This window comes from Ruditapes philippinarum, unplaced genomic scaffold (assembly GCF_026571515.1).
Source record: "Ruditapes philippinarum isolate M1 unplaced genomic scaffold, ASM2657151v2 ctg2273_1_1_1_1, whole genome shotgun sequence".
Taxonomy (NCBI): Eukaryota; Metazoa; Mollusca; class Bivalvia; order Venerida; family Veneridae; genus Ruditapes; species Ruditapes philippinarum.
In genome coordinates this window covers 151,588-175,269 of record NW_026851591.1, presented here as the reverse complement: position 1 = coordinate 175,269, position 23,682 = coordinate 151,588, and the positions used below count along the sequence as shown (strand labels likewise).

Sequence of the window (23,682 nt, the reverse complement as noted above, 5' to 3'; positions counted from 1 at the left end):
AAAATGTGTAGAAGTAAAAATTCAAATACATGATAAGTTTATAAAGTGACAACATTTTAATTTGAGGATATTTTGGTTGAGAGACTTTCTATTTCAATATAAACTTATAAATTTGTCTATGATCAGTGACTTTCTCTATAAAATAAGTTACTTTAAAAAAATAAAATAGGAACACAAAATAATAAACTTCATGGGAAAGATTTTCCATTCTTTAAGGAAACTAAAAATATAATTTTAATGCAGAATGTGATTCATATTTAAACAATGTTATATAGGTAATGGTAAATGAATTAAGATTAAGGTTTTAATTATTGTATAATAAGTCTGCATTTACATAGACATAGCTAAATTATGGAGTGTTTAGGATTTTAAAGAATTAAATATTTAAGATATTAAATAAGTGAGATGTGTTGATAATTTGTGTAGGATCAAATCTGAGTAAGTTTGTTTTAAAATTTTGAGAGAGCTTTTTAAGTTTAAATGATTTGTCATGGCTACCATTATCGTAGCTAATGATCAGCTTGTATGTCTATAGTGAGTCTGACCGTATAATATAATAGAAAAAAATAATTTAAGCTGCTCTGTTTTAGTTACATTGTTTCTTACATGTAGCATTAATTTATACAGATTCATGTATTTTCATTACTAATTTTACTCATTACATATAGCCACATAGGAATAGTAAAAGGTGGAACCTACAAACTATAATACTAGTTGTATACAGATTATTTCAGGTTTTAGGTATGAAAAATATAGGACTGACATCAAGGTTTATATTAAAACTTTAACCTGGCTGAAGGTAATAACAATTAGGTTTATTATTAAATCTAAAACAAACTAGTTCTTTATTCTGCCTAAATTAAAAGTTGATTTTGCAAATAATGAACATCTTATTAAGATTTTTAATGATTAGTGATTTCAATTGATAAGAAGGATCAAATTTGGTTTATATTAGGTATATAGGACATATATATTACTAATTGTTGGAATTATATCCGACTTTAACTAAAGTTATATATGTAAAGTGATAAGTGCATTTTGAATGCAAATAAAAAATTTCTTGCTATATAAATACAATAGATGATATCTGCTGGAGGTCTGTATATAAACTAGAAGAAAATTTAATAGAAACAAGCCTGGATTTATGACTATCCCGAAGTGCATATTTAGAATTCTATATTTATATAGTGTGTAGTTTATATTGATTGTTTCTCTCTATTAAATAGATAAACAATAAGGATTTTCAATAAGAAAATTAATTTAAATGGTGTCTGAGCAAATAGGATTGAATAATGTTGATTTTTTTATATCAATATCTTACTTATTAAACTAATTAAAAGCATTTTTGAGGAATGATTTTTAAGAATGTTGAATGATATTTATGGATTAAAATCAAATTCATTAATCATGGAAACATTTTTTGAGAACAGTGATATTATTAAAGTCAATGAGTGCATTTAGATCATTTTGGAAGGTTTGAACACACAAATAAATCTACTTTCATTTAAAAAATTTTGAATTGGAATGAGCTGAAACAATTTAATTAGATATCTTTATATTTTGTTCTTCTTCATGTTCAGCTCACCTGAGCACAACATAACTCAAAGTGAGCTATTGTGATCATTCTGTGATCATTCTGTTTTTCTGCCTCAAAGTCAAATAATTAAATGTCATCTCCTCCTCAATCCTTCGACTGGTTTTGATGAAACATCATAGAAATGACCTAATTAATATTGGAATCTTGTCCATGTAAATCATATTCTCAGGTGAGCGGGCAGGGACCATCATGGCCCTCTTGTTAGAGCATTTTGAATCATGAAATTATAATTTTTTGAATATTTTGTAATTTGAATAGACTTTAAGTTAAAGGGATTAGCAATCTGATGTTTATTATGTATGAATTCAAAATGATATTTGTGTATATTAAGTATTTAATTAAAATAACTGCATGGGATGTTTGATATCAGCTGACATTTTGGCTGATTGATTATTGATTATTTCATTGATTTCACACATAGAAAGAAAAGTAACATTTCTTCTAGCACTCTGATTATGATTAAAAGTTCTGTTAAATGGAGTTTATTGATGGTTTTATATTAGCAATGCCATATTGGTGTATGGTTATTTATGTTTATCAAGTTATATCATTTAAGTGTCGATCATTCAATATGCCGAATAAGTTTAGATTAATGATGACATTCGGGTTATGATTAAAGAGCAGGTTGTTTATTAAAGGATGTGGGAAATAAATAGTAAAGCTCTAATCTTAATAAAATAGTCAGTATTGAGTAATAGGGAAAATAATAGTCTAAGATGGATATTTATTTTTTGACAAAGTTTCCTTCTGAGACTGATTGTATTGAATATAGGATAATTACATGTAACAAAATATGAAAGAATTCATTTCAGATATAAAAAATCAGACACTTTAAAACTTTAAATATATTTATAGTTCTTTTATGTTTTTTATAAGATTTCTTTTCTTTCAAAAAATAGTTTCACCAAATATTGTTCTTTGACAAACACTGCTTTAAATTTAAATATTTGGATACATCGTGCATCAGTTTACACTGAACATACAGTTTACATAACTTTCTTTGAATTAATATCTCGTGACAAAGTGTTGTGTGCAAAGTGCTTTATGGTATGAATAGTGTAAAAAAAATTGTAAAAGATGTAAACATGCAATTTGAACGCAGTTATTGATTTGAAAGAAATGTAAACTTGAATGTCTGATCATGGCTGAAACTATAAAAAAGCTGCCTGGTCGACCATCAACTGCACCTTGCAGAGTTACTCCCCTTGGAAATGATCATTTGGCTCCGGCTACACCTTTTTATGTGGTTTGGGTGAAAAGTCTTCCGACAAGAGGTATAAAAATAGTTTTTGCATAATTACACTGAAATGTTTATATTATTTAAATGTTTTATTATTATTTATATTGAAAAACAAGTGCTTATAATCAGAGAGTACGACCTTAATGATAATTTGTTGACGTAATGACAGTGTTTCTTACATTGGACAAAGAAGGAGATAATTTAGTGTAATATGACCTATAGTATTTTGTAATTTGTTTCACCTTTGGTTTGGAATGAAGCACCTGGCACATGGGAATGGATTAGAATGATGGAAATTGTAGTAATTTTATAGTGATGTTTTAGAATAGCAAAATTTACCTTATGTCTGCCAACAGTGTAAATGATACGCCTTTGATACCAGTGTAACAATGTCTTACCTAAACCTGCACATCCTGACCTTTCCAGTGTACTTAACAATAAAAAATTCCAAACTTAAAGTACTAAAGTTAGGCAAGTTCATTACACAAGTTAGGCAGGATTTGGTTCAACTTTGTATTGGTAATAGTGTTAGTATGACCAGAGCTCAAGACAGTATCTAACAATTCTATAATTAAAATTCTCCCAGTCACGAAATTTAGTAAAGAGTAAGTTTTCATTCTTTCTATATATATTATATATTTATTTATCTTTAGTCATTATTTAGAAAAGTCATTTTTCAGGAGTTATATATTATTTAACAGAAATTATCAAATGTGTTGTTTTTTGTGGAAAAATTTCAAGTCGAAAAGTTCATTTTTTTGGGGGGGGGGGCTGGAGGGGGGGAGGGGGAGAGGGATGAGTCATAATCATTGCAGTTTCACAAACATTTTAAATTTCCTTAGTTCCTTCTGGTGGGGCTTCTTTTTCTTCGTAGACTTATTTATATTTTTCTGCTTAATGTAACCCAAATACTAAACTATAGTCTGTAACTTCTAAAATAACCTTTTAACTTCCCTATAGCTTGAGCTCTGTACAGTAGTTCTTTGTTTGGTTGTTTGACCTCTGCACTATTTTTATTACAGAGAAGCTACCTATTCACTACCGTAGTAACAATAAGTCGAAGCAGCAACAAATAGTTCCAGTTTCAGCTGCAAATGTGCATGACCTCTCACATGTTCCGGTTGACCTATTATCAAATGAGGATGAAGATGGCAGACAATCTAGAAGCTCTCTCTTCTCACCAAAACAACAAAAACCACCCGCATTTCTACCAGGTTGGTGATGGGCTGCACTAAATGTTTGGGCACTCACAGGGCAGATTCATTTATAAAAAGTAGTTCCAAAACTAATGTTTTACTTCTCATGCAATTTTTATCTTGAAATAAAAAGTTAGGAGATCCTGTGCAGCATCCATGGGAAGATTAAACATATATAAGATGAATTTGTGAATTTTTAAAAAAAGGAAATCAGTTTCAGGCACAAAAAAAGGTATCTTTTTTTTTTTTTTTTTTCAAGAAGTGTGGTCAGCTAGTGGTGCCATCAGATTGGACTTTTTCAGTTATAGATCTGTAATACATGAATAAGTTGAAATATAAATTTAAATGGATACTGCTCACAACAACTAACATTAGAAATCAATATATGCACTAACAGCTGACGTAACTTGTAATGTTGCTTTTTTTTAGTTAGATTATATTTTTACCAACTTATGCAACAGAGAAAGAACTCCTTTAAAGTTGCTTGTGTCCATCAACACAGACCAGTATGTTTAATGTTTCATCTCCATGTCAGCTACTATAAAATGATGGACTAAACCAAGATGTGAACAACAGAACCTTCTAATTTTCTGGAAAATCATTCTTTTCAAGTGCTTTAAAGTTTTCGATTAACTTACAACTTACTGCTTCCAAATTTTAGTCTGTCAGACTTTAACAATTGGAGTGTCCAAATTAAGTTGCTCATGAGAACGTTTGTTTTTCAATTCAACAGAGAAAAATACCGGCTCAGAGAAAGTATTTAGAAATGCTTTTCTTGTTTGTCACGGGAAAAGTTCTGTACCGCTTGGTAAGAGTAGAATAGATCTGTTCTATATATAGAATAATTGTTTATTAGAGCACATGTAATCATAGAAACAGATCTTAGATATTTATTATAAGATAATTTAAAACAGGTACAAGGTTATAGGCTAAGTTATTATATACCTGGAATATAGATAATTTCATACTGATCATCCTGTTTGATGGATAATACCTGCCATAACAGATAATTTACCAGTTATATTTTATGTCTGTCTCTGGCAGGAATGTGTCCCTAAAACCTATTGGTTTACAGTTAATATCCAACCTCACTTTTTATGGACTCTTCATTAGTTTACCTTTTTTAATTGCTTTGTACCATCATCATCTCTTAATACTGAATACTTACTTAACTGCAGCCACCCTCCCACTTTACCCTACACTCTTACAATGTCAGTGGTAAATTTTTCAAATAAATTATTTTCAAGAGCATTATGTAGAATGTTATCATAAAGGAGATAAAATACAGTAACTATTTTCAGTCTTTCTTTCAATATCTTGAATTTTTATTTAAAGGGCAGCAAATGCCAGAAACTTATTCGATGATAAAGAAGATTTGTCTCCCTTTATGAAGTTTTCCTTTGGAGCTATTATTATAATATTTTATATTTACTATCATAATTGTGTCCATCTTAACCACCTTAACAAAGATGAAAGGTGGGTATTTTTACTGGAAGGATAGCCAGGGACTATCTTACTTGCCCTGGTGTCAGTGATGTTGCCATTTCACAAAGTTATTTACCATTCTAAAAGGCATTCATCACTTGAGACTTCAAATATTTTTGAATATGATAATGAAAGGTAACTTTTAAAGATCCACAACTCTATTATGATCTTTGAGTGAAGTATACCTGTTTATGAAAGTAGAATGTTTACCGTATGTTTATCTCTGAAACTACTGAAGGTATTTACTTGAAACTGCTCCTAGACCTTTGTTTTTACAGACAATATCTATACAGGAATTGATATATTCATCAAAATTAAACAAAAGATTAACTGATCTCACTTTATGACTCTTATTTCTTAGTTAAAAGATAAAGATAAGTTAAAAGGTAAAGATAATAATGACCTCAAAACTCAAAATAAAAAAAATAAGTCAGTTGAATAACATATACAAGACAAGACAATTATTGCCAAATTCACTTTTCAAGTTAATATATTTAAAGGTCAAGGCTGGTTTGACATTGGCTTTTATAGAGGTAATATCATTCCTTAATCAGCTTCATTGTTACCTTTTATTAGCTCGACTTTTCTATGAAAAGGGGAGCTATCCTACTCGCCCCGGCGTCGGCGTTGGCGTCACACCTTGGTTAAGTTTTTCGTACCACCCCACTTTATTTCAGAAGTATTACAAGTATGGCTTTGAAACTTACCATACTTGTTCACCATCATAACCTCCATCTACAGACAAGAGTACATAACTCTGTCAAGGTTTTTGACAGAATTATGGCCCTTTTTTGACTTAGAAAGTGTATTGAGCTTGGTTAAGTTTTTTTGTACCACCTCACTTTATTTCAAAACCATTGGAGGTATTGCTTTGAAACTGACCATACTTGTTTACCATCACGACCTTCATCAACAGACAAGAGGACATAACTCTGTCAAGGTTTTTGACAGAATTATGCCCCTTTTTGACTTAGAAAATACATTGAATATGGGTAAAATCCACTTATTGCCTTAACCCTTTGAGAGATATTGCTTTGAAACTTTTAATGCTATTTCACATCATTACCCCCATCTGTACGCAAGAGAAGGTAACTCTGTCAAGGATTTGTTTTAAAAATTAAGGCCTTTTATCGACTTAGAATCTTGGTTAAGTTTTTAGTACCAGTCCACTTTTTGACTGAACTGTTTGAGATATTAATTTGAAAGTTGGAATACTTGTTTACAATCATGATTCCCAAACATGTCCAGGAGAAGGTAATTCTGTCAAAGATTTTATTTGAATTATGGCCCTTAACTGTCAATGTTTTGTATTATAGGCAAGCACTAAAAAACTTAAAAAATCTAAAAAAATTCATTCCTATCCACTTGTTCACTTTACCATAAATTATGTCATAGTAAAATAATTCTTCACTAAATATCTTAATGCTCATGGCCATTGTTCACTTTAAAAATACAGAGATTCTTGTATTGCCTTTTACTGCAAAAACTTTTTTTATTGGCAAGCAATAAAAAAGTCGAGCGCGCTGTCTTACGGACAGCTCTTGTATTCCTTACCTTCACATGTTTTAATTAAATAACTTTATTTCTAGAGGTAAAATAATTGGTTTTTCATTTTGATTATGACTATTGAAATCTAAAAAGAGCAATGTTATCTTACTATTATTAATATCTTTGTAAACTTTTCTATACAAATTTACATTGAAAAGCTGGGAACCGTGTACAGAAATGGTATCAGATACCATTGTTCAAAATAAATTGCATGGTTCTTGGCTATAGAATCAATTTCTCTATTCCCTTTTTACTGTTGCTTCTTCAATAATTAATTATTGTAGCTAGCTGTGTATAAGCTTGAATAATGAAATATTCAACATTTCTAACTACGTTCATCAATTGTGTTTATAAGTAACTTAAAACTGTCTCTTCATTATGTGAAATGATTCTTTTTCATTATTTAAGGATCTTTGTGTTAATTTATATATGATTTTACCTAATAAACTTTAAAACAGGATACAAGATGTTGATACCAAGTTCCAAATTGTTTTGTTTATGATGGATACAAAAACATAAAGAAAAATTATGGATAAAATGTTGATATTAATAAAATGATAGTTTACAGTAAAAGTGATAACAATACATATGATTTGAAAATAGTTCTGAGTTATAGAGGATGTGAAAATGTATAGGAAAATATAAGTTACATTTAGGTGAAATTAGATATAATAATATATAAAATTGGATAAGTAATAGAAATGTAATATAATTACACTACATGTATTTGTAAAATTTATTTGAACATATTAAAAAAAAATTACTAACGGAACCAGCATATTGTGATGCAACATTGGCCAATATGACTGTGGTGTTGGTAGTTTACTCTCCAGATCATGCAGTGAACCACTTTGAATTCGCCAGAGCTTGGCTTAAATCATAAAATAATACATAAAGTTGTATAAAGTACAATAATATATTATGGAAGTGGAGAAAGTTATCATTCTGCTGAATTAAAGTAAAACAAAAGAAGGAAAATACCACAGTGATTCAGAGATGAAAAGTTTTAAAGTTTTTCAAGGTCCATATGTTGGTGCATACACCACATCAGCTTTTGTAAACAGTAAGTTTTGATATTGTTAACCAAAGGTTTTGATCTGTTAACCCTTAAAGTGCTGGAACCAAAAACGTCAAGCCTTTGCCACCAGTATAGAGTCAGGCCAGCCTGCACATCTGTGCAGTCTAACCAGGCTCTATACTGTTGGCTGACAAACTTTAAATATTCAAATTAATATCCCTAAAATTCATAATGGGCAGTCCCAAAAATGGAAGTGGGACAAGTTCATTTAAAATATTCAGCATGTTCAGGGTAAAGTTAATTAGTTTGCAGATTGTAAAGAATCTGTTAGATACATCATAAAAGGTAAAATAGATTGCCCAAATAGCCTGCTAGAGCAGTAATTGCATGACTGCAGTTACTGATGGAATATAGATATCTATTATATACATTTTATACCTTTACTCCAGGAAGAAATTCTAGTTGCTAGATATATACAACAGATATAATTACTACAGTTATTTATGTGTTGACCACTTTCAAATACTCATCTCATTATTATAATTATATTCTTTATTATTTTTAGCTCGTCTATTTCCAAGTTATGATCACTGTGACGTTGTCATCATCATTGTTGTTGTCTTATAAAAACTTTAATGTGACCCATTATTCAGACAATTTAAAAGTTATCAATATAAATTTGGAATAAATGTTCTTGTATATCATGACAAAGTGCAGTTGTTAAACAAAGAGCATAATTCTGAAAAGAATAGTTTTGGAGTTATGCCCCCTTTTAACTTAAATTTTTAGAAAATAACAAGGCATACAATGCTCTTGTTTTGAGAGAATGTTTGTTTTAACTTGTTAATTTTTTTTTTCATTTTTGTTGGCTGTTAAGTCATCTCAAGACTGTTTGTTAATGTGTTTACTTTCAAGCTATAACTGGTAAAGGAAGGATGAAGATATACATGTATTTATCACATGCCCACGCCACTTTTCTAACTCTGTAAAAAAATATCATGGCACAAGTGTATGTAATAAGCAGAAATGTTATTCATATGAAATGTATTTGTACATTCATCAAATTTATCATTTTAGTTAGTAAATAAAAAACCTGTCAGAAATGTTCAGATATTATCATTTTTGTAATGTTTACAATGTTAAATTTTTCTATGATGCTCCTGATTTTAAAAAAAGCTTTATTAAAACAGGATCGTGCAACTTTTTGTCAATCTGGTATTTAAAGGGTATGTGATAAATACAATATTATATGAGTTTAGATTCCATACTAAATTCATTCATCTTGTTGAATAAAATTGTTTGAAGTCTGCCAGAGGCTCACTTCTATTATTAATAAATGCAATATGGAATCCACAGTTATATAGTATCTTCTACTTCTTCCCAGTAATATCATATCAGTTATTGTACATTGAGAGACATGTTATTATTCTTGTTTAGTTTCGTTGTTTTCCTACCAGCAGACACACACTTTCACCCTGTATCAATGATATATGTTAATTGTGTCTTGTAGGGGACAGAGTGATATTTGCAGAGAGCCCATCAGCCCCAGGGATACCTGTTGTTTATAGGACACCAGATGAACGGTCTTCCAATCCTGATAGACTTAATCTGGATAGGTAGTCTTTCCTCTATCCTGAAATATGTAATCTATTGAATCATTAGTTATTGTTGAACATTTTTCTACCTGTACATAAGATTTTTCTTTCATTGTATTGAGAATAACTTCAAGATGACCTTGACTTTCAAGGTTGTTTTATCAAAATTAAAAAACTACCTTGAGGGTTTTGATGTATATTTTAGAAAACAGTGTATTTTGTCATCTTGTTTTGAGATTTAGTATTAATTTTGCCCTTTTGAAAGCAATATCACAAAAGTTGAATTGTATTATCCAATAATTTCTCAGTGATATTTATCAAAGCTATTTGAAAAAATTTCTATATTTATTTAGACGGAAGTTGACAGTATGTCCGATATTGGAGGGAGAGGAACAGTTACGTCTGCTGAATTATCAGCACAATCAGATAACAAAAATACAACATCTCGGCAGCCTTAAACGGCTGATATTTCTTGATCTCTATGACAATCAAATAGAGGAAATATCTGGTCTTAGTTCACTCAAATCACTGAGGGTACTTATGCTGGGTAAAAATAAGTAAGTGAAATTAATTCTTTCTGGCTTCATACTACATGCAGTTGAGAAAATGATTGTATATACAGTAAACTCTACTTACAATAATATACCTTATAACAATATACCAATAATAACGATGCTGTTGCCCCGTGTAGACTCTTGTTTTCAGATTGGTTGCTTCAGGTATATAACAATATATATTTTGGCAGTCCCCTGAATATTGTCATCTATAAGGGCAGTACATGTATTTATGTTGATCATCTTCACCATTAGCTGAGATGTGGTCTAATGGTTTAGGTATCTGCCATCACAACTAAGGATTTGTGGGTTCAAGCTCTTCTTGAGTTATGACCATGTTCCTCATATGTCCAGTACTGTTTAGATGTAGGAGGTAGACTAGAGCTCTACACTTTCATCACAATACACAGAAATTGTTCAATGGAAGTTAACAAGCTGACAGCGTTCACTTCAGATAACACAATAATAGGAAGTCTTTCTAAAATATGAAATAGCTCAGGAGTGATTATCAAGTGCATCAGCAATTAGATTATTTTCAAGCCTTTACTCATTTTAGGCTATGAGTACATTAAAGCTTATGTTCCTGTTTCTATTCACATATTTAATGTGAATGAAATGAAATTTTATCATGAAACAAATTGTTAATTGGAGAAAATTTGTTTTAGTATTTTGTTAAATATACTTTTACCTTGTAATTTATTTCAAACCTTGAAATATTGACAAGGTACTGACATAATTGTCTCATCAAATCCATTCATTTTAAAATTTGATATTTTTTATGATATCGTAAATATTACCAAGAATAGATTTAAATAATGATTGCTTTGTTAAGCATAGGACTAGATAATTATGCTATGATAAAAAATTGTGATTGATTTATTTCTTCAGATTAAAGAAAATAGAAAATTTAGAGGCATTACAAAAATTGGATGTGTTAGATTTACACGGAAATCAGGTAAAATATATATTCTATATCTGTTAATATAGTCACTATATCATAATTATAATTGAAAAAAAAATGTAAATTTTACGTGAATAATGTTTGCCAGAGTGAACATTAGAATTTAGGTGTATAAATTTTGAAAAATATTTTGGTTGTGAACCTGTTTTGTTGTTTCTCACTGCAGAGTTCACAAACAATTTGATGACAAGAAATGTTTGATTTCCTGCATCAGTATAACATATAAAGATTGAATAAAATATATTGACATAAATATGTTCCTTTCCTTGTCTTTATACAGTTGTACCTTTTGTAGGATATATTAGATTTACTAATGTTCTCTCTCAGACGTCTGCATCATGTGCACTTTGGTTAAGGTTTTGCAGCAAGTTTATATCTCCAAAACTACAGAAGTAAAGGGGTTGAAACTTCACACACATTTTTGGAGCTTAATAGAAGGTTACTGTTAAAGGTCCATAACTCTTATGTGAATCTCTAATGTGAATTTTGACAGAAATATGGCCCTTTTTAAACTGAGAAACTTTACTTTATCCAGGCTCTTGATTAACTATCAAGCACTTCATTTGATGTTGAAATATATTTATAAATATTGAAATATGATGATTAAGAAATAATATCGGTCTTAGCGGTGTTTATCGGCTATTTAACACCGGTTTGGAGTTTTGATGCGTATGAATTGACCACGAAGGCCATAGGCAACAATAAAAACTTACGTCGTATTGTGTTTACATCAGTGCCCTATTTATCATTCTTGTATGTATGAAATAACGTCAGCTTGTTTATGAATGAGTTATTTACTTAGGATGACATCATTACGCTGCTTACGGATTGGCGCTGTTTTGTTGAAATATTAATTAACTGATCTGGATCAAATATGTGGCGTTAGTGTATGTGAGATATTATTTAGGTATTGTATGAAAGGAAAACATTTATAATAAGAACTGAAAATATAAATAAAAATGCTTTTTATTGTTGCTTTAAGAGGCTTTGTAAACTATATAATCGAGGTTGAAAACGTAACAGCCGCATACAAGTAGTCCCTAAACAGTGTTTATTGGCAGTTAAACACCAGTTTTTTTCCTTCTTTGTCTATAGTGACAAAATCACGTGAGTGTAAGAATTTGAAATATATTGGCAAAAATAGTAATAGTAATTCTGATATTATATGACTATGTTTACAGATATCATGTATAGAAAACTTGAACCACCTGTCTGAGTTACGAGTGTTGAACCTTGCTGGGAACCAGATCACTCATGTTAATGGACTTACTGGCATGGACTCCCTGGCGGAGCTGAACTTGCGGCGCAACAAGATCCGGACTGTAGAAGAGGTTGCCAATCTTCACACCCTGCAGCGTTTATTCCTCAGTTATAATGATATACATAGGTATTTATTTGTTTATATTATAATATTATACCCCAAGTACAAGTGGCTCTAATGCCAGGATTATTCCCAGGTTTTAGTGATGTTGAAAATCTTTTCGAAATGTCTGCCAATATGACCAGTGTAGAGCAGTGCCAGAGAAGACATTCATTCCTGACACTTACAACTGTTACAGTTCATTAAAAATAATATAAATCCTGAATATCCTGAAATTAACCAGGGTAATCCCAAGACAAATCAAGAAGGGTAAAAAAAACAAAAAGGGAAAAAGGTAACTGATAAAGAATGTTGGATTTATTTATAATTATGTCGTCTTGATATGTTCTTATATTACAAGATTATATCTTATTATCTAATCACCAAACCTTCCTTACACTCATATAATTATAACACCTTTAGCAATGTACATAATTATTATTGTTGGAATCATTTTCATGACAATTTACACTGATAATATGACTATGCAGATGTATATGTTACAGAAATATGTCTTTTGACTTCCGTCCAATTTTGATTATGGTAATTGGCCTTATTCTGGCCACAGCATGCAAAACTCATTTCAAAAATATTAACCACTGTCAGTGCCATTATTTTCAATGTGAGTTGAGACTTCTTTCTAAGCCAACTGTGGAGGCAAATGTAAGCTGATGAGCAAGAGATTGGTTCACAACTTTCCAATTTTTTTGCCTTGTAAATGGTAAAACAGAGATGTGGATATTATAGTATAGTTTGTAGTAAAAAAATGTATGAACTCGTAATGGTATTTCATTGTAATAAGAGATAGTTACATTAATTTCACATATAGATAATGCTGATCTATCACGTTGTTTGACCTTTATTCAGAATATCCGTACCAACCCATGCATTATAAAATACAAGGGGTGTAAGAAGTATTCTTAGTTGTTGATATTTAATGGTATTAGGTATCTTTTTGCAGTTACCAGGTTTTTAAAGATGGCCACACTAACTCTATAACCATGATTCTCTATAAGAAGTGGTTTGACCATCATTAGCTCTTGTTAATCATGCAGAAAGCATGTTAATTTCATAGTTATTTGTTTGTATATATGTTCAGCTCTTCATGTACATTGAAGGAAATAAAGTATCTATCTATTGTTGTAGCTTAAAAACATTTTATAGTTTCGGATAGTGATACAGGAAATATATTGGTATTATGGCAATCCCAGCTTGATACAAGTCTATTTGTGAAATGTTCAATTATGTCAACTTTTCATTTGTTTATCACTCGCTGACTTTTGGAGAGTTTTTTGTGTGTTTGCAAGTTCAACAAGTTTTCTCCAAAATTTGACCCAGACATCATTTCTAGTGCATTCTTTTATTTGCCATATTGCCATATTCGAACCATGTTTATTTATTCAATTGTGATATTTTAAGGACTTGTTTTTGTCTGGCCTGATCATGCATTGGATATCAATAAGATATTCTTTGCAGTAAATGTTTATGTTTGTTTTAAATCTTATAAAGACGTCATTTTATTTTAAAGAGCAGAAAATCATTGGAATTTTCTATACTAAAACTCTTTCTTCTATAGATTAATAAGAAGTATTTATTCAGGCTCTCTCTTATACCATATTTGGCATTTCCTTTCATATGCAATGCCTTTTAAAATGATTTTTTCACAACAATGGAATGTCTGACGGTTGAACTGATTCTATAATGATTGTTATTTTAAGGAATTTTACATTATAAGATTGTTGAACAGCGTAAAATTAATGTATTAACAATAAATATTTGCAGGAAACTATTGTACTTTACTTTCAATAAAGTCATTACCATCTACTTTCTATACAAGACTTGAAAAAAGATTTGATAATTTTGGTGTATTATATTTGTAAATATTTATTCTTACTATAATAGTTCAGGCTTTACTTTTGATCTTCAACATAAAAAAGTTCTCTCCGCTTTATTATTGATACTGTGATGATGAAGTCCTTTTTGGAATGAAATAAAAAACAACCAATTTTATGGATTAAAATTTTTAATCAATCAATTTATGGACAGAAATTTTTTAGAGAAAAGGAGATTAAAATATTTTTTACCGGAAGTGAAAATGTTAAATGTGTTGTATAGGAGAATTTTGTATTCCAGGTTTAGGTATATTATGTTAACAGCCTACATTTTATCCACTCAGTAGAAGACTGTTGTATCTGCTGTATTATATGTTAGAAGCTATGATTGTTTTGTTAGAGGTGACAATTTGTCATTGTCAGATTTCAGTCCGAGCAAGGTTATTTTTCTTATCTTAAACAAGTGTATAATTTTAACTTTTAACTTCTATACAGCAAGTGATTATACTAATTTGGGTAGAAATTATTCAAACAAAAAATAGATCAGTCAGAAAGCCTTATCTCTGTAATAACTTTTTCAATGACGATGATTTTTCCACGTATATTTTATTTTAACTCTGATACTTGTTTGTACATTGAAGAAACAAACTTGAGATTATAAACTGGGAGACGTCAACCTTCGATCATATTAAACAAATATTTTGATAAGCAATTACTGCAGAAAAACTAAACCTGACACGGTTTTTATTGTATTTATTACATGTACATAATCAATATTACAATCTATTGATAATCTGATCAACTTTAATTGATGATTATCAGCTTTGTATACGTATTCAAATATATTTAAATTATTAAACAGAAATTTGTGGTTGTTCTTTTGTTATAATGGGAAAATGGTTGTTTATTTTTATTTTCTGTCTCCATTATTTATACACGGAGTGAAATAACTTTTTCTCTTGTGCAATTGTTACAGTGCTAGTAATAAAAATGTTTACATATACAAGTTAATACAAGGATTTATGCTACAAAAGGAGGTTTTTAATGATTATTTTTTAACTGGTTAAAATAATAACATGAAGAATTACTCAGCACAAATGTCTGTGTAATCGGGATTTTATTTAATCTGAAAATAAGTTTGTATATTTTGTTTTTCATCAATTTTTTTTTAAGTTCTTTGTTTAACAATTAGCAAATGGAAAATAATTCTGATACTTTTTTGATATCAAAATATATCTAAAATCTCGCACATGCTTTTGTAAATATGTCTTAGGATAAAAAGGAAAAATTTAAGTAAAATGTTCACAGTCTCTATGTTATAATAAACAACGGTCTTATCTACCTGTATTATAAAATAATTAATAGATACTGAAGATTCCTTTATAACACATCTTTTTAAGCCATAGTGACTAGACCTTGTCAGGACATTGATATAAATTAGTTAATATTAAATATATCTAATTGGTGCTGCAAATATTCTCATTTTATATGTAAGGTTTGTAGGGTTGATTACCTAGCTACAGATAAAGTTTGGAATCTCTATACAAGAATTTAAAGGTGTGTTGTCTGAACATAGTGAATGTGATTAATTGATAAATGATTGTATCAATTGTTTTCAGACATCTAGTGACACTGTTCTATTTTATTCAAAGTAATCTGTAAAAATAAGAATGTTGTCAGATTCTGAAAGTAATTCTATAATTTAAGGAAAATAGTTAAAGCACAATTTTGCACTACTTTTTTTCAATTCAGTGAGGATTTTCTTCATATAAGTGTGAAAGGATTTATGTAAAAAAATGACAAAGTTATTTGGAATGCTGATATCTTAAATATGATTATTTGTGGATTTTTTTTAACTAAATCAGCTGCATGAATGTGTTTTTTCTGTTGAATTTTGGTTCTGGGAACCAGTCAAACAATGCTTATTTTTGATTGGTCTATTTTCAGCCAATCAGGTGCTTGAACATTTTGTCAGACTGGCTCCAGTATTTATAACAATTGTATAAAAGTCATCAGATTTTAGCATTAAAGTATGAAAATAAGTGTTTGACATTGACAGGTATTTTGTATTAAGAATTTCATCTGACTTCAATCAAGACTGTTATAACAAAGAACCACCACGTTGAATTCAGAAATATAAATTTTTTTTGCTTCATATCTAAAACTTATAGGGAGTTATTAAAAGTTGGCATTTTCAATAGAAAGGGTTGATTTTTAATATTGATGATAGTGTTTATGGTTTTTATCTCAAATCAGAGTGTAAATTTCAATATTCAAAGGTGGCCGTTATTTAATTATGTCCATGATCAATAGCAATATTTATAAAGTTTCCTCATTTTATTGGAAATTTGGAAAGCAGGACTATATTGTTTTCACTTGTAGTGAATACATATTATATAAAGAGAAAAGTTTGATGCATAATTCATGAAAGTAAATTGATTTTTTAGAAACATTAAAGAAAAATATTATGACTTAATCTGAATGAAAATTTATGCATTTTCTTTGAAGGTGGTTAATTTGATGGGTTAGTGCTTACCTGCAAAAACTCTTTGAACTTTTTCCTTCTCAAAGTTGAAATATCTTAAAGTTAAAATGCCCCAGATATTATTTCAGGTTAATGCAGAGAAAAAGAGACAATCTTTTTCGTGTATTTTTGATAGTTTTATGCAGAAAAGGGATATAATGTGATTTTATGGTGCTGATAAGGAGAAGTAACTTTTTTTTGTTATTTTAATAAATTTGAGTAAGAAAATAATTATTTTATGTTGTGAGGGATATAACTCCTTCATGTTTATCAAGTTCAGTGATAAAGGGAAGTTACTCATCTTATTTGTTTATAAGGGAGGCAACTTTATTTAATATCTTATTATGTGATAGAGAAAGGGAAGTAACTTGTACTTGAATAAAACAATGATGAATGTGGATAAAATCACAAGGTTGATGTGATGTTATACAGACATGAGCCATGTGTAAGATGACTTGTTACAAGACTTTGTTTAGTTTATAATTCAAGAAGTAACTTTATTGTTTTCAAATGTTGTAAAATGTAAATGCTAACTGCTGATTTCGTAGAAGTGAAGTTAAAAATGTGAAGAGTTCAAAGATGAATATGTACAGGTGTAAAACTGAGGTGGACTTTTGTGTAGGAAATAATGGACGTGACAGATACAAGGATTTTATATCTAACTCGGGTAAAGTATCCTCTGCGAGGGAGAAAAAACAAGTGACTCGTCCCCGACGACCAAAGTCACATCTACCAATTACAAAGAAGGAATCTGTGCTTGTGAGGTAAATTTGAATACTTACGTTCATGATTTTACATTATTTAGATAGTAAAAAAATGTGTAAAAAAAGATAAAAAGAGTTTGACAGTATAACTCACAATCATGGTACAGGTTTAATTAATTTGTACTTTGTATTATGTCAAGATTGATACTTGTATCGAGTCACCTTGCAGATTTACTTACTCTATGACTTCCATTACATGTTTCTCTCATTCAGTTTGATCATTATTGACATCTTTACCACTTCCATTTGTAACCAGAACTAAAACAGAAATTCTTTTAACAACTTCTTCACATGAACTATCACAGAACTTGGTACATAAATCCTGACATTCTTCTTTCATGTTTGTTCTCTTTGAGTGGTTCTACAGCTTAAAATAATAAATGTAAACTTATGAACAATTTAGTGCATCAGTGTAACTATCATAAATTCAAAATTGATTGCCATTGATAACTTTGGCTTATGATATCATTCTTGAATTTTGTGTATGAAATCTTGGAAGTACCAAGGTGACTGAGTAATTTAGGAGCAGAAATGTTAGTTTTCACTAGCTAAGATTGAAATATTTCACCAGTTTACTCAAACTATAGCAGAAATGAATAGGGAGGTCATCAGACTATCAACAAAAATGAGCCGTGCCATGACAAAACCAACGTAATGCGTTTGCGACCAGCATGGATCCAGACCAGCCTGCGTATCTGTGCAGTCTAGTCAGGATCCATGCTGTTCGCTATCAGTTTCTCTACTTGTAATAGGGTTTGTAAGCGAACAGCATGGATCCTGATCAGAATGTGTGGATGCACAGGCTGGCCAGGATCCATGCTGGTCGCAAACACATTATGTTGGTCTTGTCGTGACACGGCTCATATCATCTTTTATCACATACACATGATAATTTTGAGACTCCATACAAATGGTATTGCACAGCAGTGCATATATTTTGATGTGATGTCATTTGCGTTATACAAACATAGTGTAAAGACGTGCTAAATGTTAGCGTTACACTATAGGGGCGTCAATGGAAAATGATTCTTTTGCTTTGTAAGCAGGCTTTAGTTTGGGTATGTGATAAATAGAATATTATATGCGTGTAGGTTAATTACTGAATTTATTGAACTTGTTGAATAAAACAATACATTTTGTATTTTGCTTGCAAGATATATATAATTTTATTTAACTAGTTCAATATATTCAGTATTGTATCTACACTCCATTCAATATCCTCTATTTATTATTTCCTATATTTTAGTCTCATAGTTATATCACTTCTTAAAACTTTTTCATGTCAAAATTGAAACAATAACTTTGAGTGACTTTTATGACAAAAATTAGTATTTTAACTCTTAAATTATGACAGAATTATGTTTGTAAAGCATTATAACTTGATATTAGTAGTTTATTTTAAGATTGAGTACAGAAAGAACATTTACGATTAATTTTTTTTTTGATTGATCCATTTAAATCAATTAAGTTTGTGTCTCCTATTGATAAATCTTTGAATATTTAAGATAGTCTTTATAGATTACTGTCACAACTGATAAATTAACCCCCTTGTCACAGTGTTACTATTGATCGATCAGGTCACTAATAATTGATATGTACCTTTTTTTGGACTTTGTTATTAAAGAGCATTATTTAAATGGCACTCAAGTCAGGAGCATTTTTTTTACCTCCGTTACTGAAGAATTCTATGAGAAAATGATAGGTTTTTAACTTAACTGGTGAAGAGCTACTTAAATGTATTTATATATAAATTATGGTATGTATGTATACTATATTGTCATTTGAATTGTTAGAGAACTAAATAAATAAATATATATCTGAAACATTATTTTGTTAGATGTTTGATATCAAATTCTGTTAGATGTCTGAAACCTTATTCTGTTTAAAAAAACGATGTCTTAAACCTTATTCTGCAGGATGTAAAAAACTTTTTGTGTTAGATATATGAACTGTTATTCTATTAGATAACTGAAATTTTATTCTATTAGATGTCTGAAACTAAATTTTGTTAGATGTCTGCAACCTTATTCTGTAAGATGTCTGAAACCTGTCTGCAACCTTATTCTGTAAGATGTCTGCAACATAAATCTGTTATAATTCTCAAACCTTAATTTTGTTGCATGTCAGAACTTTTACTTTGTTAGATAGAGAGTGCTGGTTTAGTGGTAAAGGCATCTGCCTCTCAGCCAAGGGAAAGACTTGGTTTTGGCATTACTCATTTCATATGTTTACTAATATAACAACAGTTCAGGTTGCAAGAACTTGTTTCACATTAGACATAAGTTGAACTAAAACTTATTTTGCTAAATATCTGAAAACCCAATTCTGTTTCAGAAATGTTCATTGTCCTTTTGTCTGTCTATGATTTTAGCTCACACAAGGTGAGCATTTGTGATGCCTGATTGTTGTCCATCGTCTGCGTATGCGTCCGTGCGTGTGTTAACAATTTCTTTAAAGAACTTCTCCTACTAAACCACTTGGCCAAATTTGTTGAAACATTGCAGGGATGTTCCCTGCATGAAGCTCTACCGAAGTTGTTCAAAGAATTAAATTCCATAAAGAACTCTGGTTGCCATGGCAACCGAAAGATTTTTTACAAACAATCTTAAAAAATCTTCTTGTAAAAAACTGAAAGAGCTAGAGCTTAGATATTTGGCATGAAACATCTACTAGTGGATGTCTACCAAGTTTGTTCAAATTAAAGCCTTAGGTTTGTTCAAATAAATACCCTAGGGTCAAAATTGGCCCTGTCCCAGGGGTCATTGATTTTCCTTATATGTATATAGCGGAAACTTAAAAAATCTTCTTGTAAAAATCCGAAAGAGCTAGAGCTGAGATATTTGGCATGAAACATCTTCCAGTGGATGTCTACCAAGTTTGTTCAAATTAAAGCCTTAGGGTCAAAATTGGCCGTGCCAGGGGGTCATTGATTTTCTTATGTTTACTGTAAATCCAACATTTTAATTTCTGCTATTTCTTCTGGGGTGTAGAGGGGCTCCACTTTGACCGTTTAACCTATTTCTCAGGTGAGTGATCCAGGGCCCTCTTGTTGTTTGTTGGCATTAAGAATTTGAATACACCAAATATGTACATGTTCCTGTCATAATTAGTCTTCTCTGTGTGTTAGTGAATTAGATATGATGCTAGTTGATGATTTTATAGGCTGGCACTGCTAAGCAATCTGATTAGAGAATGATGAAATAAAAATCAACTCTGAATTTTTAGCTCACTGGGTATATTGTTTTCTGAGGGTTTGCACTATATGCTATTCAGACAGTACATATTTCAAAATTTTACCTAAATAATGATAAATGGTTTTGTGAGATTGGAAGATGGACTTTTTTGCATGGTAAGGATTAAAAACTTAGTGAGCAGATTCTGTTTTGTTTATTTTAACCCGACTTTACTGTGTGTTAGTTACATTAATATGATGAATGTGTTGTCAAAATATCAAAACATTCGGGTTAGATATGTATTTAAGAATTGAATTCATAATGCCTCCTTTAACAGTGAATTGAAATAATCTCTTATTGTGATGGCGTACATTACTTTCAGTGTTTGATTTATGTGATCTAAAAAAATCCTCAAGACATTTAGATTTAGAGCTGTCACATTTCTACATCTACAACGCTAATGTTTATCTGTGTTTTGTGAAGATTGAGATTAAATGAGGGTTTTATTGAGATAATCTTCAAAAAACACATCAGTACGACGTCTAATAAAATGCGTATTGTGATCTCCAGCAAAACAAATAAAATGTTCGTAATGTTCGTACATTAACAAACTATTACAAATAATTCAAATTTTAATTTGGATCTAGCGATCTATATGTGTAATGATCCACCCCTAATTTTAGGGCTATCAAAATATTCTTTGACCTCTATTTTATTTTAGCGTGTGAAGTAGCAGCGTCAAGTTTGAGATTATGAGAGCCTATAGGATAATGTTTTGATGTTTCAAGATTTAAATCTCGACTGACTCGGCACTTTATTTTTAAATTGTTTAATTTATTTTGATTTGTACTTGCCAAACAGTGTAGGAATTTTAAATCGTGAGAATTATAGTTGACCAAATTAAAATGTAGAGAATATTTTATGACTGAAAATAACCAAATGGTGCATTTATGTTATTACATAATATATGGAGTTTTTATTCAGTATTCATGCCATATGAATAAAGTGGTATATTGTTGCCATTAAGTATTGTTTACTGTAATTGTGTCATTGGGTTTTACATTGGTTTTAAATATAACCTAGATAAAATTTAGGAACATAACATTATTGTGCGTTAAAACTACTGCAATTATCTTCTTTTAGGAGGTGTTAAACAGAATTTACAATAGTGAAAGATACAGGAAATTGCTTTAATGTCAAATTGTGATTTAGTAAGATTGAAAATTGATTGTGTTTTACTGACCTAGGGTCAATTTGGAAACAAATTACCTATGGAACATACAATATGTTATTGTCTGTCCTATATTTAACTAACAAAAGTGTTTGGACCCTACTGAATTTAAAGCATGTTTCGGCTAATTTTTATCAGTAAAATTTGAAGAAAGTATTGATGAATTGGGAAAAATGTGACCGAAATCAATTTTAATCGTGAGATGTGGGGGGTATAGATCTTGTTTTAAGTGGTATCGATGTAAATTTCGATTTTCAATGTGGGAAGTTTGTTTAATTATCTTGTCATCTACGGAACATAAAAGTGTGAAGCGGAAATTTCTTTAATTTGCGATGTATATAAAGTAAAAGTGATCTGTCAATTTTTATGGAATTCTTTGAATGCAGCAAATTTTTACACACAAAAGAAGGGGGGCTTTTTTTGCATAAAATCCTTTTTGGGGTTTAACGAATTTACTTCCCGTTATAAAAAGTTCAAAATTATTAAAAGACGGGGAAATTTTTTTAAAAACTTTTATTTTTGGGAAAATTAAAAATTTTTTTTTTGATGCAAAAACAATAAAGGGAATTAAATGTGAAAATGACCCCTTTTCTATTTTGCAAAAAACATAAATAAAGGGTTTGATTTGCGATAAAGATCTTTTTTTGCTGCATATAATTTAATTTTTAAAAGTGGGGAGTTAATAATTTTTCATTTATAAAAAAATTTTGACTAACATTGTATTGTTCTATTATCCAAAATTATTTATCACAAAAACTTTTTGATTCTATTTCCCAGAAATTAAATGGGCCGGGGGCCCCAAAATTACCCAGAAACCCCGGTTTTTAAGATTCTATGAAATCGATCCTTGGCTGACAAGCTGCAAATATTGTTAAAAAAATCAAAATATGTTGGGGGAAAAAAGACTACTTTGGTATATATTGTGAAAACTTTGGCACTTTTGTTTCACAAGCAAAGTTCTTTGTTGACTACCAAAATTGTACAATTTCTTTTGGTTAAAACAACACTGTAAAGGTCATGTGATGACTTTCCAGCTTTACTTTCTTCAGGTATAAACAGGCACCTGAGTAGTACCATTGACATTTTGTAAGCTTAATGGATAGCTTTCTTACATGAAAGAATCCAAAGTCCCTGGCAGGATTTGAACCCAAAGCGGTGAGGGGCAAGTGATTTGCAGTCAACAACCTTAACCAATAAGAAACTGATAATAGAAATGAATCTGAAGCAGCCATGTAACAAAAATACTCAAAATCATGTTATTACTTCTCTGTTTCAGGAATATGATGAATTATATATATTTCTGTGATTTGTTCATACTGTTCTTACATGTACAAACTGTTCAATCATTTCAGTTTTGAAGATATATCATGCCTTGGGGAGTCGACCAGTCTTTCAGAGATATCATTGGATGGAAATCCATTGACATCAGAACAGTATTACAAACAGATTGTGTTACGACACATGCAGCAGTTAAAGCAGCTCGATATGAAACGTGTCTCGGTAAGTTTATATCATTTATATCGCTGAAGTTTTTCCTCTATATTGGATTTTTCTATGTGTGTTTTATTATGCTCCCCAAAGGGTGAGCATATAGTCGCCACTTT

At 30.2% G+C, this 23,682-nt stretch overlaps 1 protein-coding gene across 6 annotated transcripts in view; it reads left to right on the top strand.

The window, feature by feature from the left end:
- The window catches only part of LOC132755176 (leucine-rich repeat-containing protein 49-like), a 75,962-nt gene that overhangs the window by 25,832 nt on the left and 26,448 nt on the right, over positions 1-23,682 (top strand). For 4 of the 6 annotated variants that reach the window (XM_060746309.1, XM_060746018.1, XM_060746097.1 and 1 more), the window contains 6 exons: positions 3,860-4,051; positions 9,595-9,700; positions 10,033-10,236; positions 11,122-11,188; positions 12,376-12,581; positions 23,431-23,578. In XM_060746309.1, coding sequence (XP_060602292.1) covers positions 3,860-4,051; positions 9,595-9,700; positions 10,033-10,236; positions 11,122-11,188; positions 12,376-12,581; positions 23,431-23,578 — 923 coding nt within the window. Of the gene's footprint in view, positions 1-2,462; positions 2,872-3,859; positions 4,052-9,594; positions 9,701-10,032; positions 10,237-11,121; positions 11,189-12,375; positions 12,582-23,430; positions 23,579-23,682 lie in introns of those variants that run through there. The other 2 variants (XM_060746170.1, XM_060746381.1) reach the window with 2 other exon arrangements.